At 51.6% G+C, this 17,305-nt stretch overlaps 1 protein-coding gene across 2 annotated transcripts in view; it reads left to right on the top strand.

Moving 5' to 3' along the window:
- Positions 1–2,072: 2,072 nt before the first annotated feature.
- Positions 2,073–17,305, top strand: part of CSMD2 (CUB and Sushi multiple domains 2) — a 693,739-nt gene continuing 678,506 nt past the window's right edge. For both annotated transcript variants that reach the window (XM_086378081.1, XM_086378078.1), the window contains exon 1: positions 2,073–2,394. In XM_086378081.1, coding sequence (XP_086234207.1) covers positions 2,202–2,394 — 193 coding nt within the window. In that variant the 5' untranslated portion in view covers positions 2,073–2,201. The remainder of the gene's footprint in view (positions 2,395–17,305) is intronic.

Here is a 17,305-nt window from a genome sequence, read left to right as displayed (position 1 = left end):
GGGTGGGGGAAGCCTACTGGCCTGGAGCCCCAGAATTGTAGAACAGTCCAGACTCTCTCCTGACCAGCTGTGGGATGCCGGGTGGATTCTGCCAGCCCCTATTTTTTTTTTGGAAGCGGACTCCTCCCGCAGGAGAGAAGGCCCAAGTTTAGGAGCCAGGGCTCCCCCCTTCCCCGCCCCACCCCAGGGAAGAGCCCACCAGCAGCACCCCCACTTAAGGCCCAGCCAGTCCCTCCCTTCCCTCCAGCGCTGGCGCAGGCTGGAAGGCCAAAGCTTGGCTGGTTGAGTTGAGCCCTCTCTTTGCGGGGCTGGGCCTGGACAATGGGAAGCGACAAGCCCCCCCGCCCCGCCGTTCCCGGGACATAAAGCAAGCCTTTCACTGTGGAGTTCGGTCGGTTCTTGGCACCCAGCGAGGCGGCGTCGGGAGGGGCGAGAAAGCCAGCGTGTTTGGGGGGTGGGGAAGGGGCCAGGCGATTCTGAGGACTCTCACCGGACCGGGGCCCCTGGGGCTGGCTCCCCAGCTGCGGGATGACCTCATACTGGAAGCCGGAACGACGCGGGGTGGAGGAGGGAGCCGGGCATCGAGGGAGCTGGGAGGTCGTGGCTCTGGGGAGCAAGTTTTGCGTGGGGGACAAGGGCCAGTATCCACTCCTCCGGCCCTGCCGGCCGCTTTCCCCACTCGGCTCGTCAGCCCCGAAGCCCTTTCCACGTTCTTTCCCAGGAAATTCCCACCGACCGCGGGCCACAGACCCCCGGGCTCGCAGATGCTAGAGCTCAGGCTAGCCACCCGCTAGAGCTAGCGCAGCCTCTCCCGGGGGCCTCGGGCAAAGGAGGTGGGTGCTCAGCAGCTCGTGCCTTTTCACCTGGCGAGCCGGCGGGGGCCTCCTCCCCAGGCTCTGCTCTTCCTGGTCCCCGCCCCCACCCCCCACTCCCAAGCCACCAGCGTCTGTTCCCTTTCGCTGAGAGTTTGGCGTAGACAGCAAAGGAGCCATCGTGACTGACTGAGGAGCCTCGGAGAGACGAGACGGAGACGGCGACCGAGTGGGGGTGGGGGATGGGGTGGGGACCGGCGCTGAGCCCTTGGGGCCTGGCGGCCGCGGCGGCGGAGAGGAGGTGGGGAGGGGCTCACGCCATTGGGAGAAACTCGTCTGGTCTGGGGCCAAGGCTGGGAGGGGGAGGGTAAGAACGAGAAGAAGCCGGGTCCTTTTATTTAATTTGAGAATAAATTGTACAAGTAACTCTTGCACCGTCTTTCTACCAAGCTCACCTGCACCCCCACCCCCATCCCCACCCCAGCAGACAAACTCAGTCTTCCCTTCAGCCCGAGATTTTTGCCTTAGGGTAGGGGAAGGACCGTAGGGAGCCGAACGCACAGGTCCCCCCACCCCCGCCCCCGCCCCAGCCGCCCCCCAATTCTTAATCCTGGGTCTATGCACACACACCTTCTCCTGGGATGGGGTAGCAGGCTGCTGCCAATGGGGCTGCTAAGCATCGCCCCCCGCCCCAGATTTCAAGTTCAAAGCCGCCACCCAAGATCAGCTCGTAAGAGCTGTGACTTGGGGAACTGCGTCCTTCTTTGGTTACCTTTTCCCAGACAGTATTCTAATTTCCAAACGTGGAAGAGGCGTGTGTGTGTGCGCGCGCGCTCGCGCCAGTGTGTGAGTGCCCGTGTGTCAGTATCACCGTGTGTGTGCGCGCGTGTGTGTATGGGGGGGGGGTTATTAATGGGTGATCTTATAAATGGAGACGAAAGAACTGAACTTAAAAGAAACTGGTCAATTGTAAAACAAACAGGAATAAACAACCCTTTAGATGTAATTTGTGGTTTGTCTGGAGGTGGAGGTGGCGCTGAACAGGAACACCCACCCCCCCAATATTTTCTCCTTTGCTGCGCCTCCACCCCCAGCATTTGGAGCGGCGGAGAAGCGGCTCCGGAGTGATTAATCCGGGGATAATTCACCCCCCCCACCCCGCCCCCCGGCGCGAACCCCGCGAAGCGGGATTGGAGCGAGTCATTTCCGAGAGCGCAGCGCGCCTCTCCCCGGCCGGGCGGACACTTGGTTCATTCCAGCCGCAGAAGCTCAGGGCTCCCTCGTACCGGGATTTTTTCCGAGCAGAAAAAAAAAAGCTCCAGAGCTCTCCTGACCTCCTTTCTCCTCGGCTGCGAGCGGAGCCTCTCCCTCGGCGCTGCCGGCCGCGCCATGCCGCGCTCGCGGGGACGAGAGCTGAGGCGCTGCGGCTGCCCGGCGGGGAGGGCTCGCGCCGAAGCCGAGATTTCGGCGCTCGTGCCGGGCGCCGGGAGCCGCTGGGGCCGCCAGCCGCCGCCGCCGCTGACGCCGCCGCCTCTGCTGCTGCTGCTGGGCTGGGGGCTGCTCAGCGCCTCGGCCGCCGCGGGTAAGTCCGGCCACGCACCCCACCCGAGCCCTGAGCCCACCCATCCCCTACCCGGTCCCTGTCCCTTCCTCCGCCCTCCCCCTTAACCTCCCGCCTCCCTCAACGCCCACCCTCCTGCTCAGCCTGGCCTCGGTCGCCCCCCGTTCACCCCCATCCTCAGCGGTCCTCCGCGCTACCCTCACCCCTCCCTGCTACCCCCAAGCCCAGCCGCAACTTGACCGGATCCGGCCGGTGTGGGGGGCCTTGGGAGACAGACATCCCCTCCCGGCGTTGCGGGGCACCCGGACCGTGGCTTCAGTTTCTTCAGCCTCCCAGCCCCCAAGGCGCCAGGCTTTTCCCCGATAAACTTTCCTGGAGCCCTCCCTGCCTCCCGATCCTGGTTGGCACACCCGTCCTGGGGGGCTGGAGAGGAACGGCGCGCCCCCTCCCCATTCGCGCGTCTGCAGGGTCTGCCCTTCCCTGCCCCCGCCCATTTTCTGGCCACGGAAGCCCGCGCCCCCGCCGAAGCCGCCCAGAGACTGTGGCCGCCTTCCCCCTTCCCCAAGTGTCCCCCTTCCTCGGCGCTCTGCGCTGGGAGCGGGGGGTCAGGTGGGCGGGGGTCCCGAGCTCGCCGAGCCTGAGGACTCAGGTGGGGGCTAGAGGGTGCTGAGAGACGCGGGCGGGGGCTGTGCCCGGGGGCGGGGGAGGGAGTGTCGCCGCCAGGCTCCGCGCCGCCACCTTCCCCGCGGTTCCCACTCCGCGCCAAAGTGCCCTTTCCCGCGCCCTGCTGCAGCCCAGTGCCGGGGCTGCGGCAGCGGCGGCGCGGGCGGCGGGACCTGCTCCTGGCCACCGAGTCGGGGAGGGGGACCGACCTGGCGGGCGCGGCGAGTCCCGGAACTTCGCCGATATCTGGTTGAGGCTTGCGGACTGGGAGGGCAAGCGTACATTCGAGAGAACCCAGTCACTGGCCTCAACTAATGCCGTCCCACTTCCCTCCCCCCCCCCCCCCGGTCCCCTCTGAGGCTCAGCTCTAGCCACAGCCTAGAAAGTTCTGCGTCCCCGGGTGGGGACGGGTCCAACCGGCGATACCTGGGGCCTCATTTTCATTTAGCCCGGAGGCTGACACCCACGGTGTGTGTGTGTGGTGGGGGGAACCCGTAACACCTGCTGCCCAGGCTTTGACTGAGGGCCCCTACGGCCTGGAGCCGTGTTGGTTTTCTATTTATTTTTTAAACCACCGATTGAACCTTTGAGAGCTTGACTTCGGCCATCCGAACCTCCAGATTCTTCTCCCTTTTTGAAAAGTGCGACCCTTCCCCGGGGAGCTCTCTAGTCCACGCTGGGCTCCAGCATCTGGTGAGCCGGTCCCCACAGACCGTGTTGCCAGCTCCTTAGCACGGAATGATAGGGTTGCTGGTGAGGAAAGGCGCCCTGAGCCAGCCCTAGCTCTCGCATCCCTACTTGACCGGACTTTGTCAGTTTCTCCGAAGAGTCATAGCCGCCGACACCCAGAGAGGGGCGCCCGCGGTGCGCGCGCCTAGGAGCTCAGCCCTCGTGCACACCCACACCCACTGGGTGGCTGCGCGGTTCACAACGACGCCGCTGGTTGCCCAGACTTGCCACATGAGCGGTGGGGCTATGGCTGGGCTGCTACCTGGCTGTCAGGCCTCTCAGAAGTGTGTCCAGGGGCAGCCCCGGCTCTGGCTTGGCAGACCTGAGATGACCCTTCATAGGATCCAGCTGTTTTTCCAGCTAGATTTGTCCCTGCCCTTTGGGCATGCCATGCCCCCAGGGAAAGAAAAAGGTCAACTCACCGGAGCTTGCACTCTTGGGCTGTGCTGGAGAACTGTTGGCGTGCAGCTCTTGGGTCGCCAGAGAAGTTGGGGGTGGGGGTGTTGAATGGCTTGGGGGAGGGGCTGCTTGCTCTCTGGCCGGCCTGCTCTGGCTTCCCCTGCTTCCAAATGCATTTCTTTTTAAACCCTTCCCGCATTTAGATGTGCTGTTGGCCTTGTGAGCAGCAGAGATTTGGAAACCGACTCGGTGACAAATGATGGCAGGATTTGGCACATTAGAGGGAAGCACATTTATTTTGTGTTCTCTTCACACTGTTGACTTTAAAAGACGCTCAGGACTGGGCTGTCTCCCTTCCTTGGCCCAGTGACTGGATAAAATGAGTATGGGATTTAAAAGGGGGAACCTCCTTATCTGCCTTTAACCTGGACCCTGACCCTTTCCAGCCGTGCCTCCACACTTTCCCCACCCCCAGCCTCCCTAGAGACCCTTCAACCCTTGCTTTCCCTCTCCCTATAATAGATCAGTCACTCTCCTGCCTTTTGTTTCCCTTGAACAATTTAACAGAAAACAAGCCAACCTGGCTTCTCGGTCCTGTTGACCTTTCAGCTCCTGTCCCATCTTTCTTTCTGATTTACAAGTCAACTCTCTTAGAATCGGTCTTGAGCTCACTTTCTGTGCCACTGTTCACTCCCTGCTGTCTGGCTTCTGTCCCCAGGACTGGATTTCTCTAGGAAAGATCACCGCCGACCACCCCAACTGCCAAACCCATGAACTTTTCCTTTCTTTTCCTTTACCTGTCTGTGACTGTGAACTCTGGATTACTCCTTTGAAAATTTCTCTTCCTTGGGCTTCCGGGACACCGTGCTTGGCTGGTTTTTCTCCTACCTCTTGGCTGTTCCTTCCCAGTTTCTAATAGTAGCGCTTATGCCCCTCCTGAAAATCTGGCTTCCTGCGGTGTTCCATTTCTTATGCTTTTCCTCATTTCCTCTCACTCCTCCCTGGGTGAGCTCATCCAGGCCCATTTCTTCCTCTGCCACACTCTGAAGCTTCCAGACAGATTTCCCCTGCCAAGATGCTTCTCCCGATATATGTCTGTTGGCTTCCAAGCCCACGGAAGCTCTGGATCTAGACAGCCTGTATATCCGGCTGACTCTTGGACATCTTCACCTGGATGTTTCTTTTCCAAAGGAAACTCATTAGCTCTGCACCCAACCTCCAGTATCCCCCATGGAGGCTGCTGGTACCTGTAGCCTCCCAGTTACCCAGCCAGGAACCTTAGGATTATCCTCAAATCATCCTTATCAGGTGACCATCACTTTCTGTCAGTTTCATTCTCTCAGTTGTTCTCAAACCTAGCTACTTTTCTCTGGATTAAGCAGCTCTGAGCACTGAAAAGACTGTTGTGCTTCCCATTTCCTTAAGTAATTTAAAATAAAGGCAATGTTAAACCGTAAATATGAGACATGCCTACAAAGTTCTGATTTTTCCCATGCTAACCACTTCGCTGCTTTGAAAGAAATCAAACATCAAGTTATTAAAAAAAGAAAAGAAAAGAGAATTTTCCCTGCTTTGCCTCTTGAAAACTGGAGCGCTGGCCATACCCGTGGAATCATATTCAAAGTAGTTATTTATCTGCCTCTTGTGTGGAACTGTGAGCTCCCTGAGGGCAGGGCCAGTGCTTTATTTCTCCTGGCATCCCCAGCACCCAGCTCAGGACCTGGCATAGAACTGGTGCTTGATAGATGGTTGTTAAATTGGCTGATGATTTTTAAAAATATTTCTCTTGTGGACAGTTTTCTAGGGTCTGATAAGGCTAAATCAAGAGTTTTAGGGATCAAAGAATCACCAGCTGGTTTGCAGAGGTGATGAGATGACAAAGACCTGTTCTCAGTTGCTTTCCCCCCAGAACCAATGTCACAGATTGATAAGACATCTCCTTAGGTTCTAGAACCAACACAGGGACATGCCCTGAGCATACACCCTGCCCACCCCACCCAGGAAAGGCAGTGATGTGTGGGTTTGAATTTCCATTTGTGATTAAGCTGTGGGTTTATGGTTTTAAAAACTAAGCTGACCACAGCAGAGAGAGGTGACCATATCTTGGGCTGGTGACAGTGTAGTTTTGATCAAGGTGAGCATTGTTTAAGGTGGTGTGGAACGGCATTGGAGAACTAGATTGCTGGAGCTTGGATACTGCAAGGTTTGGGTGTGTCTAGAAGAGTCCAGCAGGTGGCTTCAGTGACGTCACCTTGCCTCAGGTGTCTCACCTGCCTCTGTTTTATCTTCATTGTCATACCAGCAGGATTAAGGGACTCTGAGGGCTCAGCAGAGCCACACGTTCCTTGCTAGAGAAGTAGCTGATCTTCAGACCTCCCCTTCAGACCTTTTGCAGGCTGCCCACCTGCAAAAGGGCCAAGTTATCACTGCACTTTGGAAAGGATTAGAAAAACCAGAGATGAAACAGACTCAGCACATACATATGGATTGTGCCCATGGAGGGGAAGATGGGCCTGGAACAAGAACACCGAGGACAAAAGACTCTGCTAGGGAGTCTGTGTGTTCTCCTCCACTCACCCTGCTCAGAAAACTGTCTGGGTACCCAGGGGAGTGACACTAACAGCCAATGTCCACTGAGTCCTGATGGCAACCCAATCACTTGGCGTGTATTAACTTGACCCTCACAGTGACCCAGTGAGGCTGGCAATATCAGTCTCCCTCTATTATCCATGAAGAAATAGGTCCAGAGAGGACACATAACTTATGCACATAACCAGTCAACCAGGGATTGAACACAGGTCTGCCTGATCCAGAATCCTTCACTGGCAACCACGCTGTTATCTGAGGTCTAAGGAGAAGTGCTACAGCCCGGGAAGCCTTCCACACAGGTGGCCTGTCTCTGTCCTGCCTTTCCCTCTGGGCTTGTGCATCAGTGATGCTGTGCTGCTTTGGCACCTGAGGCCCGGGTCCCAAACTTCCAGCCTCTCAAGCAGCTATAGTCCGTCCATCTCCCTCACAGCTCCTCGGGGATGACTGCAAAGTCATCCTTGATTTGCTTCTAGTCCCAGAGCTCAGTTCCTTTCCACTGAACTCTGCAGTGAGCTCTCACAACTCCCCAGGTTGTAAAACCCTTCGTATCGTAAAACTCATCAGGACATATTGGAATTTCCTGTTTAATGAGACAATGTCCGCCTTTATTCCCTAAGGCTCTGTGAACACACAGCACAGAGCAGACACTCAGTCAACACTTGTTGAAAGGATCAGAGGCAGGCTCTCTGGAGCCCAAGTTTCCCTCTTTCTCTCTGACTGCACTCTTGGACTTTTCCAAGGCAAGGGGCTTGGAGGAGTGGGAAGCATTGAAGGTGTATCCCTGTGTGGGAGACAGCGCGAGGTCCTTCTGCATATTACTAATAATAACTCTCTTTTACTGAGTGCTGGCTAAGTGCTTTACAGACATTACTATTCAATTCTCACAACAATTCAGGTGCTATAATATCATGTTTGAAGAGACTGAGACTCAGAAATTAAGCAATTTGGCCAAGGTTATAGAGCAGATAGGAGAGGAAATAAGATTGAACCTCAGAGCTACCTTGACTCTAGGACTCACCCTTTTAACTCATGGAAGGCGTCTGTCACAGTGCGGGACCTGCGGTTAACATTCAGTGTTTTACATGTTAGACGCTGCCACTACCTCTGCTGCGGCGACTACTGTCTTTTTGCTTTCTGCACCAGCCTCTTAGAATTCTGAGAAACAGGTCTGATTCTGTAGCACTCTAAGATGCCATTAGATGCGTCAGCAAGAGTCTTTCTTCTCCTTCCTCCCACTGAAAGCACGCTCATTAGAACCTGGCCTTCTCATCCACCCATCAGCCCAGGTCATCATATCTCTTCCTGTGCTGTATTGTGCTTAGTCGCTCAGTGGCGTCTGACGCTTTGCCACCCCTGCTGCTGCTGCTGCTAAGTCGCTTCAGTCGTGTCCGACTCTGTGCGACCCCATAGACAGCAGCCCACCAGGCTCCGCCATCCCTAGAGGGCTGAAAAGGGAAGGCTCTCTAGCGCCTACTAGAGGTTGGAGAGCATCACTGACATTGCCTTCCTTTGGTTTCCCTCTTAGTGGTGTGAGTGCTGTCTCGCTTCAGTCCTATCCGACTCTTTGTGACCCTGTGGACTGTAGTCCACCAGGCTCCTCTGCCCATGGGGATTCTCCAGTCAAAAGTACTGAAGTGGGTTGCCATGCTCTCCAGAGCATCTTCCCACCCAGCAATGAACCTGCGTCTCTTAATATCTCCAGCATTGGCAGGCGGTTTCTTTACTACTAGAGCCACCTGGGATATGGCTTCCCAATCTCTCTTCTTTACCTGCTACAGAGATTTTCCATGACAACAGGGGGACATCTGGGTGAACCTGCAAATGCAGGGTTATCTCAGAGTTTTCCACCTCACAGAGACACTGTCTCAGAATTCAGTGACTTTGAATGGAATTTGGCTTCCCCTTGGGCCCACAGAAAGCAAACGGTAGGCTCTACAGTATGCGGAATTCTCAACTAGGAAATGATGGTGTGTTTCTTAAAGCTCTTCCCTGGTTCTTGTAAGTTAAAGGAAACATGAAGCTCATACTTATTTCCTTTCTGGGCTCAGGAACTCAACTCCCTTTTCATACCCCACCTTTAAAGATGAGATGCTTTTTTTATGCCTGTACAAATTCAAGACATAATAAGAGCATGCTTTTGATTCCTTATCAATAGAGTAGGCATTTTGGAAGTTGTTTGAAAAAAATAAGGATGAGATTCTATATCTTTTTCCCCTCCTCTATCCCAATATACATTTAACTTTTAGATCTCCGGGGCCCTTTGGCTTTTCTCTTAGTTTCACATGACATGAAGAATGGTCATGCCCTGTGCGCATTAAGAAATGAGAACTTTGGCCAAGCGGGAGACGGGAGGGGAGTAGATGGAATGGAATATCATGGGGGTGGGACTGAAGAAACAGGAGGATTTGAGATGGACTGAGGTGAAGTAAGAAGGAGTGAGTTGTGGTAGGATCAAGAGTAAACTGGGATGTGTTGGAATGGGATAGAGCGAAAGAATTGGGATGGACTGGGATGGGTGGTGGAATGAAATGGAATAAGATTGAGTAAAATATGATGGTTTGAAGTGGAATTGAGTGGGTGAGATATAGAGTGTTCAGGAAATTGACTGGGGTCGAATAGAGTGGAGTGGGAAAGATTGAATCAGAAGGGACTAGGATGGGATGGGATAAGGTGGGATGGAGGAGTTGGACTGGGGTGTAGTGGGACAATCAAAATGTGGCAGAGTGGAGTGAATGTGTTACGGTGGGATGGAGTGAGATGGGGGAGTTAGGGTGTATTGGAGTGGCTTGGGTTGGGTGAATGGGAAGGAAGGACTGAGAGATGTAATGGGAGTATATAGCCAACTGGGTGGGCATTATGAGGAAATGGGAAATTAAGGAGGGGACCAGAAACAACCTAACCTGCTTCCCATTATTGTAGCATCTTCATCTTCCTTCCCAGAACTCCTCAGTTCCTCATGTGCCTGAACCCTGAAATTTCTAGCAGATAGAAAGTCCCCATTAGCCCTTGGTTCCACCTTGGTGTAGATCCTAAAAGGGTGCTGACCCCACTGTCTACTATTAGGGGGTCAATATTAAGGGAGATATTGGGGGTCCTGTGTAGCCACCACCATGAACTCTATCAGAGAAATGTGCTAGCACATGGCAGAAGCCCCAGTGCTGCTGCTGCTGCTAAGTTGTTTCAGTCGTGTCCGACTCTGTGCGACCCCATAGATGGCAGCCCACCAGGTTCCCCCGTCCCTGGGATTCTCCAGGCAAGAACACTGGAGTGGGTTGCCATTTCCTTCTCCAATGCATGAAAGTGAAAAGTCAAAGTGAAGTTGCTCAGTCGTGTCTGACTCTTAGCGACCTCATGGACTGCAGCCTACCAGGCTCCTCCACCTATGGAATTTTCCAGGCAAGAGTACTGGAGTGGGGTGCCATTGCCTTCTCCAGAGCCCCAGTGCAGCTCATGTCAAACCCAGCATCAGAGAAAGGTACTGTGCTCACCACAGAGGTAGTGGGGTGGCTATACCCACAGAAAACAAAACTCTGGGTGCCGTAGGGGGTCATCTCTCTGATGTCCTCTTTTGAGAGGTCCCTCCACCCGGGAAACTGCCTTTCACTTTCTCCCTATTTGTGTCTTATTGTTGGAAAATTTTAAAACTGGATTGGTCTTTCAGGGGATGTCAATTTTATCCTTGAAAATCATCATTATAAGGAACTCTTATGATGCTAAAAATAATGTATGTATAGTTTTAAATTACTGAGAGCACCAGAAACTTATTTGAGAATCTTCCGTGTGGTCTGGAGCAGAAAATAAGGGTTCATATTACGGCACAACTAGCCTTGCTCCCTGCCCATGTCTCATTTATACTCAATTAAGTGCAATTATAATCTAGAAACCTCAAAAAATTATGTGTCCATCTTCTTGGCTTTCAAATAGGAAATAGAATAAGGCCCATTATTAAGTAGCTACATCTATTTATTGATTGAAAGAAAGCAAGTGTGACAGTTGTAACTTGAAAGAGAGAAAGCAGAGACTTTGAAAGTTAGACCATTTGAGATACAAGTGAATTATCAGAGGATGTGCAGGCATTTTGTGTGGAATGATTGATGGTCCTTTCTGAGATGAGCTAGTGTGGTAGAGTCGACTCAGGGCCCAGGAGGTTTGTATGTGGGTTGCTACCTGACTCTCAGCTTGAGTCTCACCACCTCCTGGCCCTCATTGCTTCCCCACTGCCGTGTCAGGGGTGGGAGTCTGGGGTGGAGAGAGGCTCAGGGACTGGGTGAGGCTTGGTGATGGGGTGTGGGCTCTGGCCCGTCGTGCGCTTGGATCCTCAGTCGTGTCCGACTCCTTGTGACCCCATGGGCTGTAGCCCGCCAGGCCCCTCTGTCCAGGAAATTTTCCAGGCAAGAATACTGGAGTGGATTGCCATTTCCTACTCCAGGGGATCTCCCTGACCCAGAGATTGAACCCGCATCCTCTACATCTCCTGCATTGATAGGCGGGTTTTTTTTTTTTTTTTTTTACCATTGAGCCACCTGGGAATCATTACTCAGCAACAAAAAGGAGGTGAAAGTTTAATGATTTATTTTCAATCCATGACCGACAAGGACCTACTGTATAGCACAGGGAACTATGCTTAGTATTCTATAATAACCTAAATGGGAAAAGAACTTGGAAAAGAATAGATACATGTCTGTGGATAACTGAGTCCCTTTGCTGTACACCTGTAACTAACACAACATTGTTAATCAACTCAACTCCAATATAAAATAAAAATTAAAAAAGAAAATAGAATGTCCCTAGCATGAAAACTGCCACCTCAAAGGTGGCCTCCCTCCTGCCGGGGACCTGTGTGGCCCTGTCTTCCTGACCTGGTCATTTGTGAAGTGCTGACCTATGGGAGGTTCACAGCTGGAAGGAAGATGTTCTGGTATATTAATATTTGATATGTTTCTTGAAATTTGGCCTGAGAGTCAGGAAACTAGTTTTTCAGCTTTGGGTATTCCTCTACATCTCACTTCTCTTTCTTAGGCCTGATTTCCTTGTCTGTAAAAGAAGAATGTTAATACCCCCCATGTCTGTGTAATGCTGGTCTTGGAAGCTATTTAATCAACAAAACAAGAAAGATCCAGAGATTTTTGAACAGGTCACTGTGTAACCCTCGCCCAGTGGGAGACCCTGCTGAGAATGCGGTCTCCCTGTCTCTGCAGGTGGCCTGCCTGGCTGTGTGTCAGGGGGTAGGGGCAGGGGGTGAGGAAGGGCAGACTCGCTCAGCTTCCTGGCCCTGATCCTGAGAAAGTGAAAGAGAAGACACAGGACTTCCCGTGCACTGCTCCTCAGATAATCTACTGCAGTCTCCTCCCGACCTACCCACCCACCTTGGGGCAGCTTTCCTGAGCTCAGTCTGGCAGAGGTGACTGCTAGGGCTTCATTTTCACTAACACATCCATCCAAGGGACAAGATTTACCCCGAGGCCTTTTAATTCTGCAAGAAAAACTCCCTGTGTTCGACAACCACTGGGACCCGCATCTCCTGTGACACTTTGTTCCTAGAAACATGGAAAGAGGGAAAATGCTTACAAGGATAGTTTTCCTGGTCATGTGGAAGGAACAGCTGGGGGGTTTTTGCTTCCTGCTTTTTTCCTTTTTTTTTTTGAGCATAACATGGAATTGACCTACCCTCAGATCATGACACTTTGTGATCATCTGTCTATGAAAGGCTCCTGTCTGGTTTTATTTTTTTAAAATTTTTCCTTCATTTATCCCTGATCCCAAGGCTTTTGTTGCCTTCCTCCGTCAGTACCAACTCTGATATATTGTGAAAGTGAAAGTCTCTCAGTCATGTCTGACTCTTTGTGACCGCATGGACTTCTTCAGGAATTCTCCAGGCCAAAATACTGGAGTGGATAGCCTTTCCCTTCTACCCAGGGATTGAACACAGGTCTCCCGCATTGCAGATGGATTCTTTACCAGCTGAGCCACAAGGAAAGCCCAATATATTTTATATATATCTTGAAATATGCATGGATCCTTATAAAATATGTAGGATTGTTTTGTGTGCATATGTAAATTTATATAAATATAGTGAACTGTAAATTTCCTCCAGTTTCTTGATTTATTTACTTAGTACTGTAATTTTACAGATCTAGCCCTGCTCCTTGTATGTGTCTAGTCCTGACTGTGTTATGAATTGTGCATCCATCACATTTCCTGTATCAACTCGCCTGGGAATAGACCCTTGGCTTGCCTGTAGCTCCTCCTGGCTACACTTGCAGTTCTGAAGAGCATCTTCCTACATGCTCTCTTGGGACCCTGCATGAGAATAACTCTGGGCTATACAAAGTGGAGAATTGGGATCCCTGAGTTAGCATATTAATTTTCTCTGTTCTGTCATAATGTTTTACAGAATGGCTGAGCTAGGGCTCACTTTCACCAAGAGTGCACAAGAGTTTCTGTCTTCCCATATCATCACCAATACTTAATACTGTCCACCTTTCTAATTTTTGCCATTCTGATGAGTTTAAAGTGCCAGCTCACTGTTTTATTTTGCATTTCTCTTATGACAAATGTGAATATCTCTTATATGCTTGTTAGTTGTTTGAGCTTCTCTTTTTGTGAATTGCCTAGTCATATCCTTTGCCTATTCTTTTAGTTAGACTTCCTGTCTTAATTTAAAAAAACCTGGGTTTGATTTGCAGGAGTTTCTTTTATATTCCAGATATTGCCCTTTGTCAGTTTTATAGATTCCAAATAACGTCTCCCAGCCTTCCATTTGTCTGTTTTGTTTATGATGTTTCTCTTTGGACAGAGAGGCTTCGTTGTGAGGTAGTCAGATCCATCAGTGTTTTGTGGAAGGCAGAAGTTGGGACATATGGGGGCGCTGATGAGCCCACCTGGGTCCATCCTCCTACAGGGCTGGTGCTCTGTATGGAGGGCTTGAGGAATCCTAGAGTCTTCCTGTCCACACTGGGCTCTCAAATCTATGGGAGGTCTTTCTCTTGGCTCAGAGCCCTGTGTTTTGGAAGGTGCCAGTTAAAGTACAAATTGATTACTTGATGTGTACCACACTTAGAGAATGTGAAGCTTCACTCAGTCCTTCAGGGGGTGTCTATGAAGCATGTGTGCTGGCCTCAGCTTTTGAATGCATTGGGGGCTACAGACAAGTTTCAAAGATAAGGGAACATAAGAGGGACAACTATCCATTGTTCACAGCAGCATTGCTCACGATATCCAAAAGGTAGAGATAACCCGTATCTATTAATGGATGAATGGGTAGACAAAATGTGGCATCTACATACAGTGGAATATTATTCAGCCTTAAGAGAAGAGACTCTATATTCTACAACTTGGATGAGCCTTGAAGATATTATGTTAAGTGAAATTGTACTTAGTCCCTCAATCGTATCCGACTCTTTGCAACTGCATGGACTATAGCCCGCCAGGCTCCTCTGTCCATAGAGATTCTCTATGGACAGATGGAAGTATTCTCTAGGCAAGAATACTGGAGTGGGTTGCCATGCACTCCTCCAGGTAATCTTCCCGACCCAGGGATCGAACCCAGGTCTCCCGCATTGCAGGTGGATTCTTTACCAGCTGAGCCACCAAGGAATTATCCAGTCACAAAAGAATAAATCCTGTATGATTCCAGTTAATATGAAGTATCCAGAGAAGTCACATCCATATAGACAGAAAGTAGAATGGTGGTCACTGGAACTAAGGGTTCAGAGATTGAGTGGAATGGGGGCGGGTATTGTTTAATAAACAGAGCTTCAGTTTTGCAAGATGAGAAGAATTCTGGAGATGGATGGTGGTGATGGTTACACACAATGTGGATGCCCTCAACACTCCTGAATTGTACATTTAAAAATGGTTAATATAGTAACTTTTATATTATATGTATTTTGCCACACACAAAAAAGAGGAACCACTATCCAGACTCAAGGGGTAAGGGCAGCTCCTAGAATAAGCGATGTGTAGGCTGAGACTTGCAGGATAGAGAGCAGAGAGCAAACGAAGAGAAGGGGAAAGGATTCCAGCATGGAAACGTACCAGCACGAGCTCTTGGTTGGGCGGACGTGAGGCATGTTCAAGGTCTGGAAGAGGCTCAGTGCGACGTGGAGGTCGGCTAACCGAGTGGGGAGTCTGGAGCGGGAGTGGCACTGTCGGCTAGGCGGGCTGGCTCGGGTCTTGAAGGAAGGTGGTGATGACAAGGGAGCATATGGTACCAGGGCGCTGCTGGGGAAGGCAGGTCCTGGTGCCCCACAGGGAGAGGTCAGCAAGGAGGAGACGAGGGCACCCTCTGCCTTCCTCATTTTTTCTACCCTGTTCCCCGCCTGCCCAGAGAGGGTAAAACCTTTGCTAGACCTGTCTAAAGTCCACGAAGCCCGTGTAATACATTGTGGATCGTGAATCACAGTTCTGTTGATCCTGCCCCAGTGAGAACATCCCACAGCTTTCTTCAAGAAAGGAAATAAGAATAGCTCGTCCACCTGCTTGGGGATGGCATCGCAGGCCACTGAAACGTTCCGTCTCCTGGAGACACCTGCTGTATTCCGCCTTGTCCAAGTCGTGCGTGCCCCGCGCATTTTCATCATTCTGCCTCCTCTGTTCCCTCCCGACTCCGCTTCCAAACTCTCCAGTTATCTCCTGCCCGTTTCCTTTCCTGCTCCCTCCTTTTTTCCCAGCCCTGTTACTTTCCTGACACCAAGACTCTTCATTCTCATTGTAGGGTCATCCTCCTCCACACTCCCAGCCTCACCATCAGTTTGAGCCTCATCCTGACGTTTGACCTTGTTGCCTCTATCCCTTCAAAGGGTTGACCTTTGATCTCTACCCCCTTCTCACCTAGGACCTGCCATCTCCATGGCCTTTCCTTTAGCCAGACTTTGGCCCAGCAGCTCTGTCAACAGGGAGGATTTTCAAGGCCTTTAGCTGCTCCCATCTGCTTAGGACCTGTGGACTGGGTCACTGGAACTTTCACTGGGCCCTTAGTGTAGTGGCCCTGGCCCAGGAGTCAGGGATACAAATAGCATTTACAACAAAGTGCCTTTCCCAAGGACAATGACATGTTCCCAAAGGCCCAGGGAACTCTAAGAGAATATAGGAGGGGGACAGATGGCAGGACAGGCTCCACCCAGGAGAACAAGCAGGCTCTCCAAGAGTAAGCAGATGTCCGACTTTCACTTTCTTCCCATATGAGGGTAGGGGGTCCTAAGCAGAGGGAGTAGCCTACTCTAAAGCTTGAGGCAGAAAGCTGTGACTGGGGGATGTCGAGTTTGCATCATCATCCTGTCCATCAGCACCACCTTCCTGGAAGCTGGAAGTGGTCCTTTAAGGAGCACTCGGGAGATGCTGAGAGCGGCACTCTCCCCTCCCTAAACCTCGTGGCCCTTCAAAGAAAGCACTCATTTTGCAGTTGAGAAAACAGATATAAAGAGATCAAGTTATTTCCCCAAGATCCTATAGCTAGGAAGGAAGAGAGCCTGGATTTCAAGTAGTCTGATTCAGGAGCCCACAGGCTTAACCATTGCTGTACCCAGGTCAAATGAATGAGTGAACGAATGTGTGTGATAGTTGCTCAGTTGTGTCCAACCCTCTGCAATCCTTTGGACTGTAGCCCAGCAAGCTCCTCTGTCCATGGAATTCTCCAATCAAGAATACCAGAGTGGGTTGCCATTTCCTCCTCCAGAGGATCTTCCCGCTCCAGGGATTGAACCTGAGTCGCCTACATTGCAGGCAGATCCTTTATCTGCTGAATTGTAAGCGAAGCCCAGGTTGCTTAGTTACAAATGTAGATTCTCAGGTCCTCCCCGAATCTTCTGAATCATAGTACCTTGGAGCATGGTGTGGAAGCTGCATCTTAAACAAGTTCCTATTGTTATTATGCACATGAAGTCTGTTGGCTGCTGCTGCTGCTGCTAAGTCACTTCAGTCATGTCCAACTCTGTGCAACCCCATAGACAGCAGCCCACCAGGTTCCCCCGTCCCTGGGATTCTCCAGGCAAGAACACTGGAGTGGGTTGCCATTTCCTTCTCCAATGCATGAAAGTGAAGAGTGAAAGTGAAGTCGCTCAGTTGCGTCCGACTCCTAGTGACCCCTAGGAACCTCTAAAACATGCAGCTCCCCAGCCTGAAGGTGGAACCCAGAGGAGATGGGCCTTCAACCATCCACTCCTCTGCAATGATCCTGACCTTGACCTCGCCCAAGAATCAACAGAGGAAGGGCTTCCTGCTCCCTCTCCCCACTCCTTTCCTTTCAGCTGAGCCCTGATGGAGCAGGGACCCCAGACGTGACCAGATTAGTGCTGTTGCGCTTCAGCGGCCCCACTAGGGGACTGGGAAAGCATCCCAGCCCCACAGGCCTGCATTCCATTCCTAAACTGCTTAGTGCGCTTGACAAAAGGCCTGCTGGTCAGGACGGGCCTGGCAGCTCTGAGCTCCTGATTCACCATGTCCTTCTACCAGCCCCTGATCTGTTAGGTGAGAAAGCAGGACACTCAGGGGAGTCTTATCCTTGACTTCCTCCTGTGCTAACTCCTATTATTCCTGATTTGAAGAGCGGACA

The sequence above is a fragment of the Bos grunniens genome, chromosome 3, assembly GCF_055505025.1.
Source record: "Bos grunniens cultivar Pamir isolate PY7600 chromosome 3, Bosgru_T2T1.0, whole genome shotgun sequence".
Taxonomy (NCBI): Eukaryota; Metazoa; Chordata; class Mammalia; order Artiodactyla; family Bovidae; genus Bos; species Bos grunniens.
The sequence above is the reverse complement of the archived record's forward strand: the minus strand, read 5'-3'. Positions and strand labels throughout refer to the sequence as shown.